The sequence below is a fragment of the Henckelia pumila genome, chromosome 2, assembly GCF_033568475.1.
Source record: "Henckelia pumila isolate YLH828 chromosome 2, ASM3356847v2, whole genome shotgun sequence".
NCBI classification, from domain to species: Eukaryota; Viridiplantae; Streptophyta; class Magnoliopsida; order Lamiales; family Gesneriaceae; genus Henckelia; species Henckelia pumila.
Window position 1 is genome coordinate 91,350,278 of NC_133121.1, and position 20,457 is coordinate 91,370,734.

The 20,457-nt window shown below is 34.4% G+C and overlaps 3 protein-coding genes across 4 annotated transcripts; 1 reads left to right on the top strand and 2 right to left on the bottom strand.

The window, feature by feature from the left end:
• Positions 1 to 614: 614 nt before the first annotated feature.
• On the top strand, positions 615 to 7,364 carry LOC140880505 (uncharacterized protein At1g03900). Its single transcript, XM_073285009.1, has 8 exons — positions 615 to 935; positions 2,581 to 2,612; positions 4,115 to 4,215; positions 4,316 to 4,388; positions 4,575 to 4,606; positions 5,769 to 5,859; positions 6,607 to 6,718; positions 6,819 to 7,364. The coding sequence occupies exons 1-8, from the start codon at positions 831 to 833 to the stop codon at positions 7,131 to 7,133; spliced, it is 861 nt and encodes a 286-aa protein (XP_073141110.1). The 5' UTR covers positions 615 to 830; the 3' UTR covers positions 7,134 to 7,364.
• Positions 7,365 to 8,614: 1,250 nt separating this feature from the next.
• On the bottom strand, positions 8,615 to 13,792 carry LOC140880687 (transcription factor GTE4-like). Of its 2 annotated transcripts, XM_073285338.1 has the most exons (5): positions 11,866 to 13,792; positions 11,739 to 11,784; positions 11,540 to 11,647; positions 11,346 to 11,407; positions 8,615 to 8,973 (listed from the first exon to the last, which is right to left on the bottom strand). In XM_073285338.1, exons 1-4 carry the CDS (start codon positions 13,390 to 13,392, stop codon positions 11,352 to 11,354), a joined length of 1,737 nt encoding a protein of 578 aa, XP_073141439.1. In that variant the 5' UTR covers positions 13,393 to 13,792; the 3' UTR covers positions 8,615 to 8,973; positions 11,346 to 11,351. The 2 variants fall into 2 exon arrangements, with proteins under 2 accessions (XP_073141439.1, XP_073141440.1); XM_073285339.1 differs by lacking the exon at positions 11,540 to 11,647.
• Positions 13,793 to 16,374: 2,582 nt separating this feature from the next.
• LOC140880686 (pentatricopeptide repeat-containing protein At3g58590) lies at positions 16,375 to 19,128 on the bottom strand. Its single transcript, XM_073285337.1, has one exon. It carries the CDS (start codon positions 18,960 to 18,962, stop codon positions 16,650 to 16,652), a length of 2,313 nt encoding a protein of 770 aa, XP_073141438.1. The 5' UTR covers positions 18,963 to 19,128; the 3' UTR covers positions 16,375 to 16,649.
• Positions 19,129 to 20,457: the final 1,329 nt, after the last annotated feature.

Consider the following 20,457-nt stretch of genomic DNA (forward strand, 5'->3'; position numbering starts at 1 on the left):
ACTAACGACCATAACTAACCAAGATTATATCCTAGCCATCAGATCAAAGTTTTAACCTTTGGATTGATCCTAGCCGTCCAAAGCAACTTAATTTAAAGTCAACACAAATCATCACAAAATATAACGTGAACTTGAAATTCATCATAATTAACATGAAATATTATATAAACATGTAACAGGTGAATTTAAAGTTAATGATTTTATTTATCTAAACAACAAAAATATATTTGAAATCTATTAATTTGAAATTTATCATTCCAAACACAACTTTTGTATCCCTAGTTCATGAAAAATAAGAGACAGAAAGCCCAACCACAAACGAACTTCTGCCATTTTAGGAAAATTCGACTAATTTGTCACCCAAAAAAAAAAATGCCCAGTTATGGGATCAATCTTATTACTTTAATTCTCAATCTCAACACGTACAAATATATTTGTAAGTAAACTTATTTTCGTGAAACGAATATAAAATATTTATTATATAACTCTATTGTAAAGTCTCGTGTAACACGAGACTGATAATATGGGGAAGAAGACAGTCCAAACGGAGAAATATACGTTTGACTTTGTATAGCATTATCTTTAAATCAACGGTTTGACAACGACAGAATGACGTCGTTTTGATTCTTCTGATTGAAAGAAAAAGCACAGGTTTCGAATAAACGATTTGTCCCCAATTGCCGGCTCCACCCTCCTTAGTCCGTTCTAGATCAAAGAAAATTGATGCGGAGTACCCTGTCCATTTGCAAAATTCGATTCAATTAGGTTATTTTTATTGACTTCATTCTATCAATTTGTTTCCGATTTGTAATACTGTTAACCAACAACACATGGAGAAAGAAAAGAAAACAGAAGAATCGGCGGTGGCGTCAGCTGCGGAAGAAGAAGCAATCGAGCTGGTTCTGTTTCAAGTTTCAGAGTGCTATGTTTACTTGGTAAATCGCTTTTTCATATCCATTTCACTCCTTTTATGCTTAATTGTGAATACTAATATCAATATGTAGGTTAAAGTTTCATTTATTTTTATGTGATTTTGTGACCTTTTTTTCAATATTTTTTAGATTATAGTTCTTTTGAAGTTTTGAGCAATGCATATGGATTGCTTTTGTTTTGTTTTTAGTTTTCTGGTTGTAAGACTGGTTTTGTATAACCGATGACGAACTGACCTAAAACATTTGCCTACCACAGCTATTATGTTAAATTCATATTTATATTGCAATTAAGCTGCCGGAAGATGAAAATAACTTATCATTTTTGGCCCGTAATGTTGCTGATCTTCGCATGCTTGCTGAATACCTGGTTTATTTTCCGTAAATGAATTATATTTCATATAACAAACCATGCGAGAAATTCTGAGTCTAGGGGAAGGAATTAAAAAAAAATTTGTTTGGAGGCCATGAGGACAGGACCCTACAAATGATGAAATTCATTTTGGATCATGATGTTATGATCTAACTTGTTGAGTACCCACTCTGAATTTCCCTTCTTGAGGTCGAATCAGCAGCAGGTTTAATTCATTGACTTTGCATTGATTACTGATTTGATCGATTTTGCAATACTATGGTTCAGTTTGAGGCCTGTATTTTACTAAGTAATTAATGTATCTTAATGATGCCCTTTTCTCCTTCAAGTTTGGTTTCTTTCTTTTTTCTTTTGTGGCGACCGTTGCTACATTCTCCTTAAAATACCCTTTGTTTTTTTTTTTTCCATTTAGTGTAACTTAATAAATTCTAGCCAATATAATTTAGTGAACCTATGCTGGTTCAGTTTTATCGTGGAAAAAAAATTAATGGAGAAGCAGGAAGATGTTTTAGTACTTATCTTTTATTTTGTGAGAATTCTTTCCACTCTCCGCATCATGTTTGAATATTCTCGTTCACTTAAATTCTTATATAGGATGTGTTTTCATAACCAAACAGAATTTATGTGGGAAAACTTGTACCTGCTAACTGCTTTCCTTTGAAGTGTGGTATATTTTATTTTTAAGATAATATACAATCTAGCTGTCAAGGGTTTATGCTGGTCGACAGGTAGTGAGGTTAACTGTTCTTATTATGCAATAAGGTTAAAGGATTTGCCTGGAAAGTGGAATCCGTAAAAATCAGTTTAGATTCTCTCTAGCTAAACATAATTTGTCTAGAGATTGGAATTTTTCTTGATGTCAATTTGGCATTTTTGCTTCCTGAAGTATACTTCATTATAAGAAATAGGTGAAGCTATGAACAGCATAACTGTCACCCTTAAGATGGTTTCATAGCAGCGGGGACACAATAATGCATATTCTCTTCAAACATACGCATACCCTAGCACTCGATCAAATGATGACTCTATTTTGTTGGTTCCTCCTTTGAAATTTTTATTGGGATCACAGTTCATCCATTTGTAGGTCCTCTCTCTTTTTATGACCTTTTTGCATGTTAAAAGCTGGTAGGTAGATGATTATTATGTGCTACAGATATATGACCTTAATCTCAAAAAATTTCCTTATTTGACATTTGAGGTTCACCTTTTGCATTCATTTGTTGATTTGGAAGTTACTTTGGCATCAAAGCTAACATTTCCTCTTTAATAAATTTTCAGATACCTCCACGCAAAAGTGCAGCTTCTTACAGGTTTTCTCTCCTTCATTCAATTTTTTGGCAAGATTTGCATCTTGACATAGCTGTACGATCCTAATTCCTGATCATTGGTTCTTGATGTAGTTAAAAAATTCCCGAAACCTACAAGGCTATTTGTTCTCGCGCTTAGCCAGTTCTATCATAGTTTTGAGAACTCCACAACTGCAGTGTGTTAGTAAATGAATACCAAAAAACGAGGAGATTGATTACATATATCCAATTGAATCTGATATAACTTTTGAAAGTCTTGGACATTGGTCATTAAAGCTTTTGGCGACCAAAATTTTGAATGTTTCTTTATAGTTACTATTTTCCTATCCAATTTTCATTAGATATATTTTTTGAAATCTTATGTGTGTTTGTCTAGTCATCAATGTTGTAAATGGCGGGAGGCAGTGGTGGGGCGGTCAGTGACTTCCTACCCTTCGGCCGCCTAGGCAGTGAATTTTTTTAGCAAATTTTTTATAGATAATTGTATATAATCACGCAATGTAATTACAAATTGTCATACTTTTTTGTGTAATATATGTAATTAAATAATATTTATGCATAAAGAAGCTTCATTCAATATAATACAATCTAGACAAAGTGCAAATAAATATACAAATGCACTCTTCAAAAAAAAAAAATATACAAATGCAAACTAACAAGATAATTAAGGTGGTGGCTAATGGTGGCAGCGGCAGAGGGTGGATGGAGGCAGTTTGAGGTAGATGGTGGTTGATGGTGGACACTTGATGCCAAAAGTAAATACAAAGAGAGTGAGTTGTTTTTATAATATCAAAGGTTTTTAAAATTTATTAAATTTGACTGGTTTTTAAAATTATTTGACTTTAATAGTTGACTGGGATTTTAAAATCATTAACCGCCTTGCTCGCCGTATGGCCTCAGATCGCCTACAGAGACCGCTTTAGACAAAGGCAGGGCGCCGCCTACCGCCTAGACCGCCATTTAGAACACTGTTAGTCATTAGTGTACTAACAGGGAAGTTTAGATTGCTTGTATCCAAGAGATATTGGCCTATTCTACCTCCAGCATATCACATTTTATTCCAGAGCTGATGCAATTTGCTGTTAGGGTATACCTTACTGCCCCACCCCACTTTTTATGGGACCTAGTTCAATAAAAAATAAATTATGTGCTATCCCATTGTTATGGGCCTAGGTTATCGTTATGGTCTCACTTGTATCGGACTGAGAAAGCCCACATAGGAATTCCAAAATCAGAGAGGCCCAGGCCTTATATTGCGCTAGGAGGCTTGGGCCTCTCTGACTTTGGACCTCCTTCTTGGGCTTTCTCGGTCCTAACAAGTGAGACCATAACAATAACCTAGATCGATAACACCCGCAATAAAAAAATAATAATTTTGTGCTGTTCTAACAATATTTTCCTATGGACAAGATTCATGCATAACATTGTAGACACAGCAATATTTAATTTCTTTGGAGTCATTTGATGAGCTCAAGAATTTAGAAATAAAATCTTATTTCACTTAGGGCGGATGAATGGGATGTCAATAAATGGGCATGGGAAGGCACTTTGAAAGTTATAAGTAAAGGAGAAGAATGCATCATTCGTCTAGCAGATAAAACAACAGGTGTATTTTCTTGAACTCCAAAAATTTTTATTCAAAATTTATAAATTTTCATGTCTCATCTAGATTTTGTATCTTTTAATGACTACTATTTGCATGGTAGGGGACTTGTATGCTCGGGCCTTTTTGAGAGATGGGGAGCCACATCCAGTGGAACCTGTTATTGATAGCAGCAGGTGGGATACATACCATGCATTCAGATCACCTGTTTGAGAAAGCAGTTGTTGTATACTTAGATATATTTTGGAGTTTCATCTTTTGGATTTCCATGGTATTGATGTAGTCATTCAATTTTAACTTAGTTGTCTGTTTCTTTCGCTGTCACTGCTCTTAACTCTTTCTTTGATTTTGGTTATTTGCAGATATTTCGTTCTTCGGGTAGAAGAGAATCTTGGTAATCTTGGATTCTTCTCTCTCCTTCTTAAGCATATTTACTTATCTTAGATATTGGGTCATTTCAAGAAACTATTCAAGAAGTTATCAGAATTCTTATTGGATTCGCAAATGAACTAAGCTGATGTTAATCAATAATATATTCAAAACCTTCCAAGTTGCTAGATTCTCAATGCTGAATGTTGTCTTGGGACAGTAGAATATTTGCTTGCAGATATTGCATGGACCAGGCACTTTTCAGGATGTTCTGTGCAAGATATTTACCTTATCATGGTTTTCCTGAATGTGATTCCATCCTTCTGCCATGCTTTATAGGTGTCTTTTTCTTCTCCTAACTATTCTGCTTCCAACCTATCAAACGAAAGAGAGTGATTCTCACAGGCGTCTGACTTACCTTGCTCTTGAAGAAATTGGCAGAGTTCTGTTTACAATGTTGATGACTTCTTGTTCTCTGTTGAAGTATTGTTTGATGTAGGCCATCTATAATATTATAATCTATAGAGTACTCTAATTGTTTTTAGTTGGTTATGCAACAAGCCAACAACTATAATGGTTGGGCACTTCAGTAAATAGAATTGGACATGAGATTAAACTCGTAAACTCTTTCCAAAAAAATATGTTTGGCATTCAAACAATTTGATAATTAATTTATTAAACTTGTAAACCTGCCATAAGCACATGTTTCAAACACTTAATATAAGTTGTGTCAAATGATATATCGTGATATGTAAGAAAATTATTGGTAACTTGTTCAAGTCTTTGGTTGCTGATTTACATTATCAATTTCATCTGTGTCGTTGCGGGTAACTTGATATATTTCTTTAATATTAAGCATGCTTTCATGTGTCTCCAACTTTAAAAAAATATTATATTCTTGCTAATAAAATATTTCAGTATTACTTTTAAATAAAAATTCTTATTGTTAATAAATGTGTCTTGGGTTGCTACTAATATGTTTCAGTATTACTATTAATTCTAGTACAAATGTTCGGGCTTAACTTCTTTGGATGTGTAATAATTTGTTTTTCTTTTGGCTGCCATTATTACTGCAGAATAGGACATATGTTACTTTTCCCTCTTGAATTGACGTTGGATTTTAGCATGGTTTCGTATCTACTGTGTGCATGTTGTATGTTAACGGCAATGATATTGAATATGAACAGGTGGACGTCTTCGCCATGCTTTCATTGGTATTGGATTTAGAGAAAGAACTGAAGCTTATGACTTCCAAGCTGCCCTTCATGACCATATGAAGTACCTCCTTGTTACTCCTGTCCCCTTTTTGTATTATGCCGCGTTTGTTTTCATATAGCGACTCATGAATTCTGTTTAGGGTAACTTTATCAACATCCTGTGAGATTATGCAAATTACTGAAAAAACACGTCTTGGAGTCCTGCTGTGACCTTGCCAATCATTAAATAGACATCATAAAAACTATTTACGTTCATGACAAAATTTCATAGTAAATAGATCTCATGGCTTGTCGTTGTAATTTGTAAATGCTCATGTATCAGAGTTTTGATGTCATAGTAAATAGATCTCATGGCCAGTCATTAACCCTTTGTGTAAATCTGACACTCAGCTTTGCACGTGTGAAATATTGGAAAAAATTATGCTAAATTGTTACTATAGGTTTATCGGATAACCCGAAAAGTATTTGTGTAAGATCAAATAAGACTTTGGGTGTTGTAACTTGCAACCATTCAAACCATTGGGACGGTTCGTACCAAAGCTGAGGTTTTAATGTTTTCATTTGTCTTTTCTTGGGTGGATATTGCTTTTTCAGGCATTTTAGAGGCTTTCAGCTTTCTTGTGAATTTCGCACGTGTGTCTGTGTTTGTGTTTTCTTTTTAACTCCCCCTGATTTATTCACTAGAGAAAGGAGCACCGTTGTTTTATAAGGCTGTGTATTTAAATTTTTCTTCCTCAATTAGCTCTTGTATTTGGTCCTGCCTGACCTGATGAAACTGTGCATAACTGTTCAACTTTAACTTTTGAAGGTACCTCAATAAGAAGAAAACCGCAGAAGAGATGGAGCAACAATACCAGAATACTAACTCAGTTGACTACAGTTTAAAAGAGGGGGAGACTTTGGTGCTTCAATTAAAGAATGTATGAATATCCTATAATTTCAAATTTTCTGAAATGATCTATAGTTTCGTTTACCCCCTCTTAATATGTTATCATATATATGTTTTTCGCGAAATAACAGAAAGGTAGTGGCGGCATAAAATCCAAGTTTTTTGAGCAAGGCTTGAATAATCTCTCAGTGGAGGATAAGAATAACAACAAAGAAACATCGACAAATCTCAAACTGCCTCCACCTCCACCTTCTCCACTCTCACCTGTTCGTGCGGCTGGAACAGCTCCCTTGCGATTGCCTTCAAAACTTAGCCTAGAAGAATCTTCTGAAGTGAATGAATCTGAGGCACAGAAGAATTTGTCCAAAGAATCGGAATACATTGAAAAACGAAGTGCAGAAGATCTTCCAGATGATGATTTTGGAGATTTTCAAGCTGCTGGATAATGCAATGTTAATAATGGTCTGTATGTGTTTAATTGGTGTGAGATGTAATCGTTCAACGTACTTTGAGAAATCATTTTCAGTATATTATAAATATATATCTGAGTTGATATTTGGGGGGAAAAAAACTATCGTGCTTCAAATTTGATTATGTTCCTTGGAAGATGTTTGCATGCAAATCGTGTGAGGATTAGTAGACTTGTCATCCAATAAATATGATCATGATATGCGTAGGATTGCTGGATTACTCGAACTCGATGGGATGTAAAAATTCAAGTACATGTGAAATTTCATGTATCCGATAGTCCAACGTCGGGTATATTTTAAAATATTTATATTTGGTCGGAATGAAAAAATCATTCCCTGATCATATTAATATTTTTGCTATTTTATGGCTTGGTTGTTTGTTGTAGGGTACAACATGAGGTTCTTGAATGGAATGCAGCCCTGTATGCAACTTATACGTTAATAGCCATAAACGGCTAAAACAATGATATGCAAAATAATATTTTTTTAAAAAAATAGTGTAGGTTTAATTTAATTACACCGGAGAAATATAAACAAAAATGTAGCATCCCTCGTATAGGAATCACGTACAATTTTACGTAGAAAATTTTGGGTAAACTATGGTATTTATTTTTAAAAACACTAAAAATAGTTAAGTAAGAAAATTTCACCAGTTTAATAGAATAATTTATTTAGTAGTAGTACAAAACGCAAAATCTATGAATCACAAAATATTTCAAATTTTCACTGACTGCATTTGGATTGATGGATCTCAAATGAGTCAAATCTATACATTTTGATTATATAATTTTATTGTTTACCATGACAAAAATAGATTTTTTTAATTAAATTTTTCTCATGAAAAAATAGATTAAATCTCCTTTTTTTAGTTAAAATAGATTAAATCTTAAATTCACATCATGATATAAAATAAAATAAATTTCAAATTACACTATTATTCAGTAAACTTAAAAATCATCGTAATTGACATGAAGTTATTGAATGCTAAAAATTTCTCGACTTTTTTTTATTCTCGATTGAAAACATTTATAACAAAAATAAACTCAAATTTAAGAAACTCAACAAACTCCCGACGACGTCCTACACTCTTTTAAATATCAATTTACCATTTACCTAATATTCATTTCAATAAATTAACACATCACACTAATCTTTTTGTTGGATATCTCAAAATCCTTCCTTGAATCAAATCACTTCCTCCAAATGCCGGGGAAATATTTTAGAACATTAAACTATTTTTAACGAGAACGACTAAACTGATGGTAGGATTAATCCTACCTATACAGACATTGTTTTGACATACATCTAACGGTTGACATTTATCAATAAATGTCGGACCCATTATTTTTTAATGGACTCTGCATGTATTGATAAATGATACCCTTAGATCTATCATGGGTAGTGCCTGTAAAGGTAGCTTGAAATGAATCGATTAAAAAAGATAGGCACATTCAGAATGCTAAAAGAATAATACCCTCCCGGACACATTTTATACAGAGAATACCTTGATGGAAGCAGGAAGCCACTACTAGTTTGTTACATCGAATGACGATTAGGAACCAGGGCAAACTATCGAACTGACCAGTTTCTGTCAGCAATGTACAAAACTACTCGACGAGCACATCTTACAGCTACGGTTAATGTACAGATCTGATCTCGACGTCTACTAGTCATCTACTCATGCATTGCACCAATTCGGTAAATCAAAATGAAGCATCCAAGGGGAGGACAGCAAATATTGAATCAATCATACAGTTATTGTTGCTAGAAGTAGTTGAAACACTCCCCCCCATTGTCATGTTGAGAGTCATGAGATCTGCAAGTTAACGTGAAACAAGATTAATCATGCAATAAGTAAATAAGAATCTCAAGCCAGAGACATATCTATAATATATATCATCTTATAAAGCATGAAAGTTTTAGACTAACTCTGTTGTCTTTGGTATATCACATCTTATCCACTTTCGGAATTTTTTTAATTTACATCTTTGTCTATAACTCCCATTAAATTTTTTGATATCATTTCTGATTTTAAAAAAATGCGCAAATGAATGTTAATTATTTCAACTGTATAAGAACACATTGCGTGCGAGAGACACTAGTGCAATTATAATGCATTAGTGTAGAGTTCATATTCATGCTACACCCTGCTATTTACACTCCACGCATTTGTGGAGGATAGAACATATTATAGACAGTAGCAGTGACCCTACTCAAATATCTCAACTTGCACAGCAGACAAACGCCACATTTCAGTCGTTATGCTACGGCAAACGTGAAAGATCGTTTTTCAACAATTCATCACATTGTATTGTGAAGAACTTCCTGTTATCGTGTAAAACACGTAATCGTTGTGAGCCACAAAGTGTAGCCCACATCATACAAACGGCTAACTAATTATCGCCTTTTTTTCTCTCCTTTTTCCCTTTCCTCTTTTCTTCATCTTCACAAAATACCATCACAGCTACTCACACACAGACAGAACATTAAATACAGCTCATTCCATTTATTTGTGCACATTGCTTGTTCAGCAGAAATGTTAAACTCGAACATTGCATTAAATTAGGGACCTTTTAAAATATATAAACCCATTAGATCACCAGACAAAAGTTACCGGTGGACACGATAAAATAACCATATAGCCAGGAAATGAGACCATTGGATTTTAATTTTATCGTTTTTCCAGGTATAGTATTTTTCTTAACAGTGAAACGTTTTCCACAACATTGGATAAGTGACCATCAGAGCAAATATCAAGTACCATATATCATTTATTCGAAGTACCAAAAATTTAAAGGATTTCATAAATAGTTACGCCTGATCAACATTTGTGTTAAACAGAGTAACTAACCTCCTTTTGGAGTAAAGGGTCCCAAATTACTATGGATAATTCAAAATGATTAACGAGTGAAAACATGTCGTCCACATAAACAAATGGAGTAACCTCAAAATCAGACAGCTGCGACATAAAATTGGTTCGGAAGTAACTTGAACTCAGAAAAGTGAGCTTGTCAGCAAATTTCAATGTAAATTTAACAAAAGGATTACATAACACCCGGTAAATAAAGTTCATCTAAGTTTTTATAATGCTCCTTGTTTAGATTGACATCTAAGAGAGCCTCCTTTTTCTCAATTCAGTCAGCTGCGAATTGAATAGTAAAAGTAGTGCCTTAAGCTCTAAAGAAACGTTTTACATGAGAACCAAATAATCTCTTTGCTCATCGACTCAACCTCAAAAGTCTGACTGTTTAGTAATTCGTTATCAAAAGGTTGAACTACATGACCAGAACGTCAGACATATCTGACAAGCCAGACATATCTGACAACCGAACTCCATTTCAAGAAAATATCACAAGTATCTGGCTAAGTAAAAAGTAATATAAAAATAAGAAGACGGAAAACTACAAATAGTGTAAGTAAATAAAGTTCAACAGTAAACAGAATAACCCTATACTTGTAACTGGCTATACTTTGAGTTCAACGTAATATTAACAGGAATTGTGTGATATGTTGCATTTCTTGCATACCTGAAAAACAAGTGTCTTATTTTTTCCACCCTTCACAACTCTATCATGGTGTTTTTTTTTTTAACCTAAAACCATCATTTTCCTATACCAAACACCCATTTAGCCTTATCAAAAGCGTACGTTCCAGAAAGACACAGATAAAACATGCCAAATAGCTTCCCGGTTTCTTTTGAAAAGGTTAATATGATTGATTGATCAACAACACTTCCTTATAACCATTCTCATGGAAAAAACAGCAACTCAATTTGGACGTGTGATCTAGAATTGACTAGTTAGGATCCAAAGGCATAAGTTCTGTCTGCGGCGAAATCCGAAGTGAAGGCATGATTCTGATATTGAATGGTCAATTACTGCTTAATCATATTTTGCATGGGATAAAAGATTTTGTTAGTTTGGCCCACGTGGACGAAGTACCACAATGAAAGCAACATGACATTTATAGTATTTCCTGCTGCAGATCATAACTTGCTAAGTATGAAAATGGTGGGAAAACTCCACTTGTTCACATAGGCACGTGGATGCTAAGTAGCAAAAATTTGACATACTAAAGCACAGTATAGACCATGCTCTGAGTTCTCAAAATCGAGAAACTAATGGGAAGATAAGCACCAAGTCAATGAGAGTGACTTCTCATAGGATGTAAAACAAGAAATTATTCTACCTCGGCTCACTCCATTGGCGACCGGCCACTTTCAGATCCGGAAGAACTTTCACCATCAGAGTCTGTAAAGCATAATATTCATAAGCAGGGTGCACGAGGATTCCATAATAATTGTGAAAAAACTATTCTAAATGAACCATAGCTGGTCGTTAAATTTGTTTGAGAAAGAAAAATGATTAAATGTCAAAGAATACCACTGGATGAAGATCCTGAACTAGCACTAGAGCTACTTGCTCCTTGGTTTTTATCATTTCCTCCAAGCTCTTCTAGTTGAGCTGGAGGTGTGGCTACTTTCTTTTCATCTATATGTCAACAAGATAAGAAACAAAATAATAATTGCGCAATAATCAACTATATGTATATAGAATAATGTTTGTATGCTGAAAATTTTACCTTTCCTTCTTTCTTTTGGTGTTTCCGTAACAACCGAAGCAGGAATCTAGGAAAAGGAGAAAAATAAATGCGCATAAATAACATCCAAAATAAGCTAAGCAACAATTGCAAGAGACAAGTAAGTTACCTTTTCTTGGGTGTTTCGCTCAGGACCAGCAATCGATTGGTTTAAAGATTCAGCAAGTCTCTTGTTTTTGCTCAAACTCTTCTTGTAATTGGTAATAAACCTATCAAGCTCCCAAAGTGTTTCAGTATCAACACAGTCTATGTCAACCTCGATCTCATCGTCTTGCTGTGAAACCGAGGGATTCCTCTTCCTTATAATGTGAACAACATTCTCAAGCTTCTCAGAAGGTAGACTCTGCAGATTTATGCTAAGTTTTTGCTTTTCATCATATGTCATCTCCCTTTTATTCAGATCTTTTGCCTTAGGTTTCTTTGGAGTAGTAACCTTACCAGATTGGGCGGCGTTCACAAGTTTTCGTTTAGGCTCAGCAGAGTAGGTCGTAGATTCTGATCTATCTAGAGTTTTTTTCTTATCGGGTGCTAATTTTGACTGTTGAGGAGCCTTCCGCGAGGTAGTTGTAGGAGACCCTACATCAAAATCCACAGCAAGCTTTAATTCCCGCGTGCAATCAGCCTCTATGAGAGTCCATTTCTCCTCAAACACCTGGGCCAACTGTTGAGCCATCACATAAACATCTTGTTCCTTTGGGTTATATGTCATCGCATTTTGAAATGTGAGTCTTACATCCTCAGCAAATTCTACAGGAGACTTGTACCAACTCTGATTCAGCCTGGTTTTCACAGTACCAAGGTCCATGGGTTTTTTTATAATTTCAAAATAGTCGTGCAAACCAAGGCCAGCAGCATCAACCGGGGTATTAAACACCCAACCATGCTTGTGCTTCATCAATCTTTCCAACAGCGCATTACAACTTTTAAGTATTTGCTTCGGAAACTTAGCTGACACGGATCTGTGCCCCGTTTCACTCGTTCCTCCTTTCTTCCCACTAGACTTCAATTTCTTGTTATTTTCCGGTGGAGGAAACTTATCCTTTGCGAGCAAGAACTCTGAATTCCTATACATTTGATTGGCCTTGGGCGTCCTCTTCTCTTTCTCTACACTCTCGCTTCCCCCTTTGCTATTCTCAAATACCGACACACTCAACTGTTTCAACGGCTTCGACGTGCGAGCTGGTCCCACGCCCTCAGTTACTTTAATTCCACCACTATTTCCATAGGCACGTGCCACATTCTTTTCTCCCTCATTCGCCTCAATCTTCCTCATTAAACTTCGTATCATATCCCTTTCACCCTCCAGTTTTCTCCTCAGCTCAAGTGCCTCAGATTTCGACTTCATAGACAGACTAATCCAAACCTTATCTTCCTGCCTCAAAACCCCACCCTTCCCAGGCAACCCATCCCGATTCAAACTCGAAAAATTATCTGATCCCGCATCGAAACTAGAGTTTCCTAATCTTTTGTGCGAGTTCAACCCATCAGGAACCACAGCTAGAGCTTTTGGAGGTTCTCTAGTAGAATTACTAGTGTTTATATTATTTTTCAACCCTTTAAACGACTTTCTCGAGTAAACCTTACGCTCACCCAACTTTTCTTCATCTTTAGACCCTTCATCTCCCCCACTCAACATTTTGTCAAAATCAGAACACTATCAAATTCTTCAACTCAGCACAAATATCTCACACATCTTCTCTCTCCCAAACTAAGTCCAAACACACACGCAAGAAACAAGTAACAACAATACAGCGAAATTAGGTCCGGAAATCATACCTTTCAAGGAAGTACAACCCTTTGTCTGAAATCTCGGTTTCCACTGTCTTTATGTTTTGAGAGAGAAGTGAGGGTGGTGAGTTGAATACAAAGTTCACGCGACAGCGTGAGTGTGATAAGCACGCTGTTTTTTAAGGGCTAGGATTGCGTCACTTTAATTGTGAAGAGGATTTTGACGATGGAGATTGATGTGCTGTTGGAGCTGTAATGGTTCTTACACTGAACAGTGATTCTTTCACCAGTTGCGCTGGGTGGCGCGTGTAAACGAATCGCCGCTTTGCTAAACTTATCCTTCCACTGGACCCGGTTCATCTTTATTTGGTTTTTACTTCACGATCATTCGGTTTGGATGATTCGGATGTTGATCGAATTCCAATCGTGTTTGTCTGTGCTATATCAAAAATGTTATTTTCGATGTAGTTTTATACAAGATGATCATGTGAGATCTATTTTTTTTTTTTTTATTTATAACTGAAATGTTCACATGAACATATTATGAAAATCACACTTTCAGTATAACATAGATAAATTCGTTTTTATCGAATTACTAATGTAAGGGTTTGTCCAATCGATTTTTTTTATTGAGTCAGGGTCCTCCAATTTAAAATTTACTTTTTATAAGATTTTGTTTTATGATCCAAAATATAATAAATTACCTCTCTCGGATTTCAAACTCGACTCAACTGTTACAATGTCTCTCAACTAAAAAAAATATGAAGTCATAAAAGATTTTAAAAAAGTGTGGATGCTTCAGATCTTTCACGTGCTAGCAATGTAGTCGTCCCAACCTATATGTTCATTAGTAAATATACCATATTCTATTCCAACACTTTTAGCCTTCCAAATGTAACGTGGATGCAGCTTTCTTTCCTACAGAACAAAAAATTGTCTTGTATTGCATGGTGAGGAAAGATGATGGCAGTTTCTTCGGAGCTCGAACTTGTGTTGTCAATGGTGTTGATGATGTCAAAGAAGGTGAAGCTATCGGGATTCTTGAAGCTCTTTTATGGGTACAAAGTTTGGGCCTGAAAAATGTATGCTTCGAACTTGATGCAAAAGTAGTAGTGGAGGCAATTAATGAATCAAACATAGGTGTCTCTGAGTTTAGCTCTATCGTGTGCTAATGCAAAAACTTGATAAGAAGCGAGCAAGATTTCTCAATAAAATTTGTCCGGCGACAAGCGAACGAGTGTGCTCATGCTCGTGATGCTCCTATGCTAGTCCCATGGTTTAGAGCGAGACTCCAAGTTTAATTTCTTCTCTTTTGAATTTTGTGTGTAATGAATCACGCATTATTAATAAGTTTTCTGTTGTTGAGTTAAAAAAAAAAAAAAAAAAAAAAAAAGGTTGGAATATAACAAAAATGTATTATATTTGGTAAAAAGAGAAGAGTGTGTGTGTGTGTGGGTGGGTGGGCTTCTTGATCATTGCATGATTTGGGGATGGTTGTATGAGATGATTTAGGTAATGTTTAACATAGCGAAATTGTGTCAAAATATTTATAAATTTTTTAAAAAATCAAAATTAAAGAGGGCGAAACTATGTCAAAATATTTATTTAACATTTTATTACTCTTACTTTAATTAGGGGTTGGACAAGAATAAATTTTTACTTAAGTTCGTCTTCTTGATCATTGCATGATTTGGGGATGGTTGTATGAGATGATTTAGGTAATGTTTAAGATAGCGAAATTGTGTCAAAATATTTATAAATTTTTTAAAAAATCAAAATTAAAGAGGGCGAAACTGTGTCAAAATATTTATTTAACATTTTATTACTCTTACTTTAATTAGTTATAAATTAATTTATATATATATATAAAGTTGAGTGGCCATCACCTCCCCTCTAGCTCCGTCGCTGCTTATCAATTTTTTTTTAACAAAATTTCAAAATTTTGTTAAGGAAAAGCTGAGAAGTGCTTCCTGAAAACTTTCTAAAAACACTAACTTATTACGTTAGTTTGGCATTTGTCTGATTGCAGGTCAATTAATGTTAGGGGGAAATCGGAATGCTATAATTTAAAATAAGGGGTTTTTATGAAAAGCTGATTGGATATAAATTTTAGAAATCGGTAAAAAAAATAATAAATAAATAAAAGTTTAAAAATATCATCGATGTTATAAGAAGAAGCCCGCGCAAAATTTATTGATAGAAAGGAGCTAAATAAGAGTATAGTTGTATGATAATTAAACATTTTGATATAAAAATTCAAAAAAAAATAAAATTTAAGATTGTTGTAGTTATTGAAAAATTAATTGGATAATGTAAAACTTGTGCCACAGGAAGAATATTCCTTGACAGGAAAATCGTGATGTGCATAGGGCTTCTAAAAAGTATTTGGAATTTTCCTTTTTCTTCGGATTTGGAGAGTGGCTTTTATACGAATCATTCTCAATCTCGAGATTTTGTCCTAAATTACACTACCAAGAATTGTGGGATTTGGGTTAACCTGTCTGGAGCTTTACTAATTTGTCAACAAATAAGTCGAATTAAGTCAAATATTTAGTCATTTTGAAAGTTCAACTCAACTTAAAATTTCGACTTCAGTCAAACGATGAACTTTTACAAAATATCAACAATATTAAAACTTTCCACTCAAATTAGCGGAATATTCAGTTACTTATTGCACTGGTCAACTTTTCATTTTTGATTCAAAAAAAAAAAATCTTTTCATTTTGAAATTCATCTCTCAAAACGAAAAGTTGGCCATAAATAAAAGGGAAATGATATATTTATAATTAGAGTTACATACAAGTTTATGCATTATTTTCGAGATTACAAACATATATATCCTAAAACTGTTTTTGAAATTAAAATGCATTTAGGGTAGTTCATAATCTCAATAGCCACTAACGGAGCCAGAAATCTAAATCTAGTCGGACTAGAATTTTAAACTCTAGAATCCTTTAATTTTTTGAATCGAACCACTCGAGCTAGTATCAAATTAATCCAAAATTTTCCTAAATTAATATACAGAAACTTTAAAAAAAAAAAATTGGGGCACCCAGGCCAAAGCTTAGGTGACATTATATGTGGCTCGCCACTGTCAATATCAATATGTAGCCATGTGTAATCGTCATTGTAAATAAAGCACAGCTCTAACTCTTAATTTGTGGCTTATGCTGCAACAACAAAACCTCCTATGTTCGTTTGTTTCTTGCAGCCTTCAAGAAAGCTACGCCATATCAGGGCATTTGGGGGGATAGGCATCCCCAGAATCAGCTGCTCAGCTTCTTTCAGATGCCCATGTTTGGCCAGTAGATCTACTATCAGGAGATAGTGATCCATTTCTGGTTCAACGCCGTACTTCGATTTCATTTGGTTGAACAATGCCATCCCTTCTTTCACAAATCCAACGTGTCTACAAGCCGAGAAGACGGCAAGAAAAGCAACCTTGTCGGGCTTGAAACCGCTACGCTGCATCTCTTCAAATCTTTCTAATGCTTCATTTGTGTAACCGTGCTGCCCGAGGGCGGATATAAGAGCTGTCCAAGAAATGACGTTCCTCTCCACCATATCGTTAAAGATCATGACCGAGCTCTCGAGGCTCCCACATTTCCCATACATATCGACCATGACGTTGCAGAGAAATGTGTCGCATAGCGCAAAATCAGTCTTCACGATGAGGCCATGCAGAGAACTGCCAAGAGCAATGTTACACAATTTGGTGCAAACACTGAAGAGGCTAACGTAAGTGTAGTTGTCGGGATAGACTTGGGAATTACGCATATGGTGAAAAAGTTCAAACGCCTCTTCATAATCTCCACTCCTGGAACAAGCAGCGATCAAAGTATTCCAAGAAATGGTGTCAGGATCCTGCATTATAGCATATAACTCTTGAGTTTTATCATATTGGCCGGTTCGGTTGTAAATCCATGCAATTGCATTTGATGAAGCAACAGGAAGTGTAGTGTTGTCGTGCTCGAAAAAAGTTAAGGCATCAGATACCAGACCATTCCTTGCATATGAGCTGATTAGAGAACTTAATGCATAATCATCTTTGTGGTAACCCATTTTTATCATCACGGAGTGAAGTTGAAGCAGTTCTAACGGCGCTGATGATTTAACAACAATTGAAAACGACAACTCGTTAGGGCGACAGCCAGTATTAATCATTTCTCGAAGCAGCTTAACCGCAACAAAAGAACCTCTGTTTGAATATCCCAGGATAAGTGAATTCCAAGAAACCAAATTCTTCTCTTTTATTCCATCAAAACAAACTTGTGCTTCTTCCAATTTATCACATTTGGCGTAAAAATCAACCAAAGAAGTACCAGCATACACACTAGATTCAAATCTCCTCTTTATCATCTTGGCATGGATGAATTCCCCGAATGAAGAAGCCCGCAGTCTACAACATGAGCTAACAACATTAACGAAAGTCGTCTCATTCGGCAACAATCCAGTAGCGCACATTTCAAGGAAGGTATCCAATGCTTTGCTCGGTCTACCACAACTTTCCATTGCCCCGATCAGCGTGTTCCACGAAACAATATCCCTAACAGAAGCCTCCTCAAACATTTTCTCTGCCAAGCATGAGTCGGCACACTTTGCATACATACTAATCAGACAATTAGAGACAGACACAACAGTATCGAATCCATGCTTTATCACAATCCCATGTATTAGCCGTCCCAATTCCATGTCACCATCTTGAAAACAGGATAAAACATTGACGAAAGTGTACAGAGATAATTCCATCCGACTCCTCATCATCTCAGATAACATATAGATGCAATATTCAGAGAAACCAATCTGTCCAAATACAGATACCATATTATTCCAGGTGACTAAGTTCTTTTGAGGCATGCATTCAAATACAGCAACAGCTTCATGTAGATACCCATTCCTCCCATACATTCCCAGTAACGCCGTTCCAGAAAAAGGTTCAGCGCAAAGTAACCCAGTCTTCTCCATCAAAGCATGTAACTGCATCCCTTGCAAGACGTCCAAGGAATAACACGACAACAAACCGCCAAACGTGAATTGTGTAGGCTTCAGATCACATTTTCTCATTTCAGAGAGCAGTTCCCAGGCTTCCAGCAAAAACCCATCTCGGCTGTACGAGCCTATCATAGTATTATACGACACAACATTTCTTTCAGTCATTTCGTCAAACAGCATGCGAGCCAGGAAAGTATCTCCCAGAGATACATACATCGAGATGATTCTGTTGTTAACAAAGACAGGTTCTTGCATTGGCATTGGACCCATTGTAATGGCGAGCGCGTGCAGAGATTTCGCTTCGTCCAGGAAACGGATTTTTTCTGGGTTTTGGAGGATATGTATAGCATTTTGGCGCCCGATGTTTTGAGCACTGGAGCTGACAGAAAAGTGAAGCTTTTGGGTGGATGAAAGTGCATTGTTAAAATCTATGGCCAAATGATGATTTCTCACGCTTTTCGGAAAATCTAACGTTATTCTTCTCATGCATCAGCGGGAAATCAAATAGAAAAACTCGATCCTCACATTCGGCTCCAGCAATACAAGCAATCCTTTCAACTGATTTCGTGCTAGAGATTCAAAACTCCACATCATGTTGATATTTCATCATATACTTCTTTTATTCAACATGGATCCTTCACTTTGTCTCAGGTTTTTCCATAAATTCCTATTTTTCATTGCATTCAATGTTATCAAACACATTTTATATATAAATGTAATTAATACGTCGAACCCAAATACACAACTTCACATTTACAATGGGTTTGTTGCATGATTTGGTCGGGATTTGGTGGGATTTGAATTTACAAATATGTTTGGTAAAATAGAATTTTAAAATCGGATTGATTTTTGATGAGAGTGAAATTCTTAAAAAAAATTGATCTAATTTCATGGGTTTTTATGGGATTTGTGTTTATAAAAACAATAAAATTATTTCTAATAATAAATTTATAAACTTTAGTTATAAATTTAAGTTTTTTTAACATTTTTTTTACAAAATATTACTTTCCTAACATTTATGCTATTAAATTTCAATATATATTTTAATTTTTTTTCAAACACCAAAATGAAATTTTTGAATTTCATAAATTTAAAATCCAAATCCAATTTCAAATTTTATTTTTTAGACATCCAAACATACCATTATTCAAAGTCAATTTGCATACAAAAGTTGTAAGTTAAGAAAATTTTAATAACATCAATTTTTTTAAGTATTTTTATTTATAAAAGTAGAATAAATATTGTCATTTGAATAAATGTTTAAAAATTATTTTTATTTAAAAATTTTAAATATAGTTAAAAGTAAAAAACCAAAAAGTTAGAAATTATATTTTTTTAAAAAAAAACAAGTGTTTTTTAAAAATGATTTTTGTAACCAAACTCAATAATTTTTAAGAAAAGATTTTTTTAAAAAAATTATCCTCCACTCCTTCAACAAAACACTTCGATACCTACATAATTTTATTTAATATTATTAGTCCTTGAACTTTAAAAAATATAACAAAATTAATCCTTACTCTTAATTCTATGTTTAAATATAATGAAAAGGACTAAATCGTTATATTTATTATAATTTAGGAACCAAAAATGACGAAAAAGAATTAAAAAATAAAATTTCGGTAAAGATAAAGAATGTATATAGCAGCATATCTACAAAATAAATATATATTAATTATATATTATGAACGAAAATTTATATGAATTTTGTGTATAAATCATTAGCAAAAAAAACTTAGATAAACAGCTCAAGATGAATTAAAATTTGTGGTTAAAAAGTTATGCCATAAATCATTTTTAAATAAAAACTTATACAATATGTCATAAAAATAAACTTTGTTGGTTCACATACTAAAAAATTTAAATTTTTTATAAATATATATAAATTTTATTTGGCTTAAATATTAATGTAATTATTATATATATTTTTATGTTAAGAGTATTAAAATTTTCAAACTTGTTAAAATTACGATGTTATCATTTG